Source organism: Oppia nitens, unplaced genomic scaffold (assembly GCF_028296485.1).
Source record: "Oppia nitens isolate AA-2021 unplaced genomic scaffold, nextdenovo-longstitch-racon4-pilon3 scaffold4_pilon_pilon_pilon, whole genome shotgun sequence".
Taxonomy (NCBI): domain Eukaryota; kingdom Metazoa; phylum Arthropoda; class Arachnida; order Sarcoptiformes; family Oppiidae; genus Oppia; species Oppia nitens.
Genome location: NW_026533232.1, coordinates 6,886,758 through 6,896,588, shown reverse-complemented (window position 1 = coordinate 6,896,588; position 9,831 = coordinate 6,886,758). Strand labels below are relative to the sequence as shown.

General features: G+C 21.0%; 1 protein-coding gene across 1 annotated transcript; it reads left to right on the top strand.

Moving 5' to 3' along the window:
• Window positions 1-5,325: 5,325 nt before the first annotated feature.
• On the top strand, window positions 5,326-8,704 carry LOC128960349 (elongation of very long chain fatty acids protein 6-like). Its single transcript, XM_054306420.1, has 3 exons — window positions 5,326-6,000; window positions 8,368-8,377; window positions 8,469-8,704. Exons 1-3 carry the CDS (start codon window positions 5,326-5,328, stop codon window positions 8,702-8,704), a joined length of 921 nt encoding a protein of 306 aa, XP_054162395.1.
• The last annotated feature ends 1,127 nt before the right edge of the window (window positions 8,705-9,831 follow it).

The following is a 9,831-nucleotide window of genomic DNA, read 5'->3' as shown; positions in this document are numbered from 1 at the left end:
TTTAATGCTCAAAGAAAATATTTATATTTATTTTTATAAATTTAATTTAATTTATTTTTACAGAAATATATATATTTATATAATTTATAATGTAATATAATAATTTTTTAATTGTTTTTGATTTAAATTAGGCCTTATTTTGCTTAATTTTAAAGAAATTTTATTATTATATATTAAAATTTGTAATTTAATAAATAGCAACAATCAATAGGAAATATATTTTTAAAATCTATTAAAATTAATAAACTACTAAAATATAGACTTTCAAAAAATATCAAAATATGCAAATATTATATTAATATTTCAATTAAAGATAAAAAAATATATAATTATATTTTCAAAATGTTTATATCATTCATTAAATTATTTTTTTTGCTGATCCACATTTAAAAATTTAATATTTATATATATAAATGTGGTTATATATAGCAAAATAGAAAAATTGTTATTTGAATTAAGGTATTATATAACAAAATCTCTATTCATAAATACTACTCATAAATTATAATATGTCTATTATAGAGTTATATAAAATGATAATATTTTATTATTAAGTAAAATATGCTTTCAATGCATATTACAATATATAACAATATATAAATAATGTTAGTGTATAATGAATATGCAAAATATTTTTAAGCAAATTGGCTTAAAGCCATACATTATATTATAAAATTGTAATCACAATTTGGATGTTGAATATAGTATATACAACACATTGTATATCAAGTAAAACATGGTTTTTATTATTTGGTAAAAGCATTCAAATGTTAGTCAAAAATCTTTGACTCCATTAACGATATTTTGAATGAATGAATGAAATACTAATACAAATTTGTGTGTTTTGTCAACTCGTTTGGGAATTTTGACACAACATTAGGCACTCAACTAAAATCCCAATGAAATAAAAAAGAAAAACAAACTATTATTTTCTATTTATAAGATATATTTATTTTTATTGGTTTTTTTCATTAACCAATAATTTATCAATTTAATCAATTTTAATTTTGTTAAATTACATAAGTATAATTTTTTCAATTTAAGCTGCTATTTGTATTTTTTATATTTAATTGTAATAATTTAGTTACATTGAAGTATTGTGTATGATAATTTTTAGTTATTGAATTAATTTTAAATAACATTTTTTGTATATCACATTTATAAAATTACTTTCATTATTTATAATATTAATTGATAAAAAATCATAATTTATTAATAATATAAATAAATTAAGGTTAGATTATAAGTCTACTACAGTATATTTAGTAAAACAGTATAAAGAATAATTGTATTAGTGGTAAATAAATATTAATTATATGTAAAATATACAGAATTGACCACAAAGTTTAATGTTGTATATGTTTATTGAAATGTGTACAAGAATTTTGAATTATATTACTTTATCTGATAAAATAACTAAAAAATTGAGATATTTTAACACAAAAAAACAAAACAAAAATATGTATTGGATTTTTTTAGAAAATCGTTTTGTTAATTTAGAAATTATCTATAAAAATATTATTGTTTAATATAAAACGGATTCAATAAAAAATTATTTAATAAACTCATCACTATATAAGCAGCAGATATGCGGTTAGTATCTTTGAACGATAACATATTTTGTAATATTTATTATATTAGTATATCAATTGTATTTTCTTTATAATTTATAAAAATAAATTTAAAAAATAAACTTTTAAAAACTACGTCTCTCTCGCATTAGTGTATTGACACAAACAGTAGTTAATGTTTTTTGACAACAAGTATTTGTTATTGTAATTCATTTTATTTTATTTAATTGTTTTATGCTTTTTCAATAATATTTACAATTTATGAAAATATTATTGTGTAATTAATGTTTTTATTTAATTATAAGTAATCTTAAAAATAAAATTAGTGGCGACCTGAGGGAAACATATCAATTAAAATTAAAAATACAAACAAATTTTGATATTTTTAATTATAAATTATAATTTATAATACTTATATTACATTTATTTTATTTTGCTTTTATATATAATTAATCATTAAACCAATTTTTAAAATTATAATTTTAGTTATAACTTTTATTTTTTAGTTTATTTGTTTAAAATTTAATAAATTTTTAAAAAACAAAACAAGTTTAAAATGTTTATAAATATTATTTTTTTAAACTCCGAAATAATTATAATATAATTAGTTTTATATAATTAAATCAAAGTATTGTTTCTGTAATTAATAATATTTAATACAAATTAAATATTTAAAACTTAAAATAATATAATTTCTAATATAGATTAAAATGATACTTTTTAAATAAATTAATTGTTTGTATTAACCATAAAAACAATAAACTAAAAAATTATAAGCCTTAAGATATTATTGATAAAACAACAACAATATTATCAATTTGTGAGACAATTCATATAATGATAGATTTTGGCATTATTTTTATAATAATAAAAGCAATAAATTTCTAAATCATTGTAAGTACTGTAAGTCTCGAAAATGTTTTCAAAATTTATTGAATTGCTATTGTTTTCACTTTTTTTGATTATAAAAATTGATAAAAATAAAATTGTAAAACTTGTAAAACGATTGTAATACTTTTTGTATTTAATAACATTATTGTTTTTGAAAATAAAATTATTTATTTATTATTATTCAATGTATTTGAAAATAAAATAATATATAAGTCTACTTAACATTTAGCTCTACTATCTATACTATAAGATCTATGATTATAATTTATTTGCAATTTAACACAATTTGTGTCCTGTAATACATTAGATATTGAATTGTTTGTCTAGAATTGTGAGTCCATTAACAACAAGTAAACGCTTTTTGTGTTTATTTTCTCAAAATTAAGTCATTTGTTATATAAAGTCATCTAAAAAGACACCAAATTTTCAGACAAAAATCAATGTAATTTTATTTGTGAAAATAAAACCAAATAAAACTTATTTTATATTATGATGGCGTATGGCTTCATATATTGTTGAATCATTTAAAGATATTATTACTGTACATATTGATTAAAATGATACAACCTGTTATATTATCATAATATAGCAATAAGATAACTAATTATAAAACAAAATATAATATTATTAAATGTAATAAAATTCTTTAAAAATAAATAAAAATTTATAAATATTAATGATATAGTATTAATAATACAAATAATATCGATATTAATTAATATTTTTATATTAGAAATTTATTAGTTTACAAGTTCAACAAGCAAATATTAGTTTTTAATATAAAATTTTAATAATAATTGATTTTTAATTTAATAAACATATTTAACATAAATTTTATGTTAATTTAATCAATAAATATAAATAATATAAGAGATTTTTACAAAATTTGACATTTATGATAATATAGATCAAGTTTATTAAACATGTTTTCAGTTTCATATAGATTTACATTTTTCTAAATACTATATTATTAAAAGATTATGAATTAATCAAAATGTAAAATCAAAAAAAAATCGTGATTTGCTTTCGGAAGCAAAAATACTTAAATAGAAATATTTTTCTAAAAAAGTTATATAATATACAGTTTAAATACACGATAACGTATTGTTATTATATTATATACTTATAAGTTAAACATATAAATTATATATATATATATATATATATATATTGCATGAGAAAGTTTTGAGATACAGTTGTTATATGATGTGTACAACACGTTGTGCCCAAATCGGTATATAAGCGAATCGACTCTTTTTCATATGTATTGTGAGTAGTTATCTAACATATTGTGTTATCCGATATACACCACCAAATCATTTCAATATTTACTGTCTGTTCCGTGTGTCTCATCAACAAAAAGATTATGCTTTTTAATATATATATATACTGTATATATATATATATATAAAATATAATATATATTTTTACGTAAAATACAATACACAACTAAAAACATATTATAAATTAGAGAGTCATTTCTCAAACTACATAAAATCCTGTCCGCAATGTCTGAGATATCCATATATTAAACTCTCTCTCTCTCTCTCTCTCTCTCTCTCTCTCTCTCTCTYTCTCTCTCTCAGGGAAGAGATTTTACAAATTATATGTTTATCAATAATCTCATAGAAATTTAAGTCTAATGTAATGATTTTCAAATTAACTTTTCTAAGATATTTTTCAAAATTTTATTTGACATCAATTCTGTCTACTAAATATAAAAATAGTAATTATTATATTTTTGCTATATTTAGAAAATTGCTATAAATATTAAAAATAACAAAATTGTTGACTAATTTTAAGCAAACATAACATTAATTTTTACCATATATATTATATTAAATTCAAAATTATATATATTACTATTGGCAATTATTTGCAAATTAAAATCAATAATTACTTAATTTATGAAAATACTGCATCATATTGAATAAAAAATAAAATTATTTATATGTATATACAGTATTTAATTACATCATTTCCACTGAAGTTAATGCAACAATCAATACATAAAAGTTTTATACGCTTTTAAAGTTTAATTTCTATAAGAATATGAAAATTCTGTTATATTTCATAATGAATTTGTGTCACGAAATACTGTATGTATTCAATAAACATTTATAATAAAAACTATGTGACAGTATATACAAGATATTTGTGTTTTTTGGCTTTTAAACTAATAATAAAATGAAAGCATTTTTATATGTTATAAATATGAAACATGAAATTGCAGGTATTTGACAATTATATGATAGTATATTTGATATATCTGGATAAATTATATCTATGTTTCATTAAGTATTGTGTGCGCATACATCACAAAATATCATAAATTTATATATAATACATACAATATATATATATAATAGTAAATTATTGATTAAAATGATATTTTATAGACTATACTCGTTTTTATTAAATAAATAACTAATTAAATTAATTAAATTAAAATATGTAATTGGTTACTAAGATATTAAATTTATCTAAAATTGGATAAAAATATTGTATCAATTCTATATTTAGTTAATAGCCAATAAATTAATATAAAAATTATATAAATTATATTAATTATTTATAATATATTTATATACAAAAATAAATTAATTATATCGTATTGTATAATATGTACCGGTGCTGAACAATGTAGTCACGAGTATTATGCAAATGAAATGTCATTTATATAAAGGCAATAATCGTCGAAACATTTACTCAAATAGTCGTGCGATGCTTATGACAAATACTATACCATAAATGAACTGTTATATTGAAAGCAATTTATTGATTATTAATATTATTATATGACTTAAAAATAATTTTTATAGTTGAACTTCATTTTAAAAATTGGATTAAATTATATGAAATAATGGATGAGATTTACATAAATCGTACGATAAGGCCGTTTGATGTGTTGTTTCACAGGGAATGGTTCGCCCAGAACTGGCATTTGTCTGTTTACGCCAGTGTTGTGTATATCATATGTGTGGCCAACGGACAGAAGTGGATGAAGTGTCGCAAAGCCTATCGACTGAAGAATGTGATGCTCTTCTGGAATATAAGTCTTTCTTTGTTTTCACTCTGCGGTACCTCAAAGTTGTTGCCGGAATTGATCTCTTCTGTGATGAACAAAGGTTTCTATCACTCGATATGCAACAACTCATTCAAGAAGAGTTGGCAAATAGAGTACTGGATTTGGCTCTTCACGTGGTCTAAACCTCTCGAGTTTGGCGACACTTTGTTCATTATTTTACGCAAACAGAAACTTATTTTCTTGCACTGGACTCACCATATAATCACATTTATCTACTGTTTCTTCGTCTACAGTGACTTACCGGCAATTACTCGGTGGGGTATTACACTTAACTATGCCATCCATGCAATCATGTATTTCTACTACGCTCTCAAAGTTATTAAGATATCGGTTCCCACATCGGCTGCAAAATTTATTACATCCGTACAAACCTTACAGATGTTTATCGGCATAATTACGAGTACCTGTGCTTTATATTATGTGGTCAATGGTTATAATTGTGACGGCAGTGTAAGCACTATTGTGGCCACCATTGCTATGACAGCCTATTATTTAGTATTATTTATACATTTCTATATCGATAGATATATTAATAAAAATTATTCAATTTGTAAAACTGATTAACATTTGAAACACTAAAATCAATAATTTGTATGAATAACTTTTATATATCGTATAAATTATATAATCAGGTATTTATTAATTGTTTTAGATAGAAATCACTCAATTGTATTGAAATTATCAAAATTAACCAATGTCATTTATTCTGATATTATTGCAATACACTGCAAAATAAATATATTACAAAAAATATAATTAATCTATTTATTTATACTATTTAATTTCATTTGATTGCCAATTTAACTATATTTATAATTAATTATTTCAAATCATTTTTAAAAATTAATTTTTATAATTAACAATTAAGTGATTTTGCTTATTGGACACCAAAACATAAACAATGGTTTGTATATTATGACAAAATATATTGTAAATTAAATTACATTTAATAACTAAATACATTAGATATTACAATATATTAATTCAAATTTTTTTTTCAAAACTTTTCATATGAATTAACAAAAATTGTGATTAATTTGATTGTTTCAATGTTTTCCACTTTCATCTGTTGACTTCACATCCAAACAAATCAAATAATAACCAGAATTTTCATTTGACAACAATATCATCACTAAGTGATACGGTTTTTACAAACAAACAAAATAACATTATATTAAACGCCTTGAATGTATAGTTTAGACCATTTTTGTATTTTATTACTTTATCTTATATTAAAGTAAATACTGCATATTTCTAATGTCAATTTATATAAACATTTAAATAATTTAACTAATTTTACATTGTCAATATATCATTTTTAAAATTTTAATAATTTAAAAATAAAAAAGTAATATTAATTATATATTAGTTAATCTGTGGTAAAACTAAAGCATAAATCATAATTTAAGTGTTATCTGTTGGTAATTATAACACATGTTTATCGATAATTACTCTCAATAGATAATCAAAGGGGGTCTTAAATGCTATAAGTAGTTTAAAACTTATTTGAAGTAATATTTATAAAAAAAATTATATTATGAAAATCGTTTATACTTTAATTTAAATCAATCAAATATACTATAGATTTAGCTTTAAATAAATTTTAATTAGAAATGAATGAAATTAAATATTAAAATATTTCAAATTAGCGATTTTCTATAATTAATCCGTAAAACCTATTAATTAATCAAATTAAAAGTCTTTCATATTAACTATACTTATAATTTTAATTAAAAACATCACGAAATTAATTTCGAAAATAATTACAAATTATGTAATATTACTTTAATAACATTTTGTTTCAAGCAAAACGTGATTTTGGTTGCCCTCTATTGTGGGGTCAATGAAATATATTATAGTTGTAAATTTAATTATTGATTTTAATAATTAAGTAATTTATTTTTGATCATTTTTCAATATTTAACATAAATACTTTTTGTATATATTAATATTAATATAATAGAATATACTCTATACTAAACATTTATTACATATTATTTACATTATTTACGATAGTTATATCCACTAATCAATTGAAATATTTAATTACGTTTAGCTAGATTTACAAGATAAGCAATTAATCAATTTATTAAAATTCAATAAAATTCAATAAAAATAAGATTTTAAAATAGGGTTTATTGTATCCAATAGTGGCTTAGGTTAGAATATGGGGATAAATATTATTTCGTATCTCGATTTTTGTGGTTATTGAAGTTAATTGTTATATATAATACATTTAAATATCTTATTAACAATGCATACAAGTAAATGGTGAATGAGATGCCAATAAAGTCTGATTTGATTTGATTACTTATACTATAAAATATTAATAAAACTTTAATCGCATTATAAAAATATAACACAAATAATAATTTAGGAAACAATTATTGAAGTGTTAATTCATTAAAACATATAAGTCATTGATTGTTACCATTTCACGTGCAGTTAAAACAATTAGGATTTGGTATAAGTTAGGGTAGTTTGATATGTTTTAATGTGTTTATATTAATATTTGTTTTTTAAGTAAATAAAATTAATTCATTTCATGAGCTAATAGTTAAATCAATTCAATGAAAAGAGTGTTGTATTGGACGCGACAATAATGTTAAAATCAAAGCTCTCAAAGTTAACCGAAGCCTTAAATTGATTACATTTTTGAATTTATATTTTATAAGTTTATTTGAATTTAAATTCATAATAAGCAAACAATCAGTTTGTAGTGTAATCTAAAGTTAGAAGAATCACATCAAAGAAATGTATTTTATAAGGACTCACATTGTTAACTGATTTGATTGTTGATATTCACTTATATTACAGTTTAGTTTAGGTTAGTTTAGTAGTGTTAGGTTAGGTTAGGTTAGGTTAGGTTAGGTTAGGTGAGTCCTTATAAAATACATTTATTCCGGATCCAAATGAAGAAGAGTCAAACCCATTGAAATCCGGAGGCAAGACATCTGAGGCCAGATGTGGTTCGCGTCGTCGCAGTCGCCGATCAGGTGGTCGTCGCGGACGAAAAGTTCGTTACAGAGCTGTCAAAAGGTTTCTTATGATTGAATTAGAAGAAAGAGGTGGCAAAGGATCGAAAAGAAGTAAAAGAGAAGGAAGAAGAAGCAGAAGTGGTCGCAGAAGAAGAAGAAGTAAAAGAGGTCATTAACTATGAGTTTGCTCTTTAAAAAAGTGTGTTTTTCATCAATATATCAACTGATTTGGTGTTTGTTTCAATTCAAACAATTATTTATTGAAATTATTTTTTGTCTTCTGTTGTTTCAAAAAATAAAATCTTGAAATTCTTGAAAAGAAAATCTCTCATTGATTTGTTGTATAAATTAAAATCAATAAATTGAATGAAAAAATAGACTTTAATTATAAGAAAAACTATTTATTAGATAATAATAATGTAATTTTGATAATATATATGATTTAATGATTGAATGGCGAGTGATCACAGTTGCATTTGGTGCCACCACTCGCCGGATCAGTTCGACAAATGCGTTCACAATATTTTTTTATATCCGGATGAGGGGGTTGTGGTGGATGTCGTTTGTGATCATCAGATTTGCCATGAGTTGAATGATCCGATGGATCTCTATTTGGATCCAATAGTTTAGGATTCATAAAGTTATCAATAGCTCCCGACATGTCATCGGCATCGGTGGTATTATCACTAACGAGATCACCATAATTATTATATTGCATTTGTTTGGTGAACACCAATACAATTATTAATAATACAGAAATTATAAAACATGTAATCAATGAGTTTACTAAATATTTTAACAAATAGTTATAATTTATATTTTTATAATTATGTTGTTTTATTAATTCTGTTAAAAACATTTGTAATTACATTATATTTTCAATTTTAAAAATCACACAAAACTAGTGAACAGTTTAAACTAATCATATGTTGAAACTATTTTTTATTATACTTATTATCCATGTTATTTCATTAATGTTATGAATTTATAAATTATTTTATAACAAAATAAATAAAATATAATATATTTTAACAAAACATACAAATAAGTTATTTGTCAATAAGTATCACTTAACACACATCGAGTTTATCTTAATTAATAATTTTTTTTATTTACTTAATCACTATAGATATAAGATATATCATATAACTTATTGTTAAATAGTTGATTGAATTATTGAAGTTTTAATGGACACAAAATGTTGATTTATTTATAAAATCTTAATTATTTGTCTTATTATTAATTTTTATTACTCAAAATTATACATTATTTCATAAATAGTCAAACAATACAATCCTTAGTA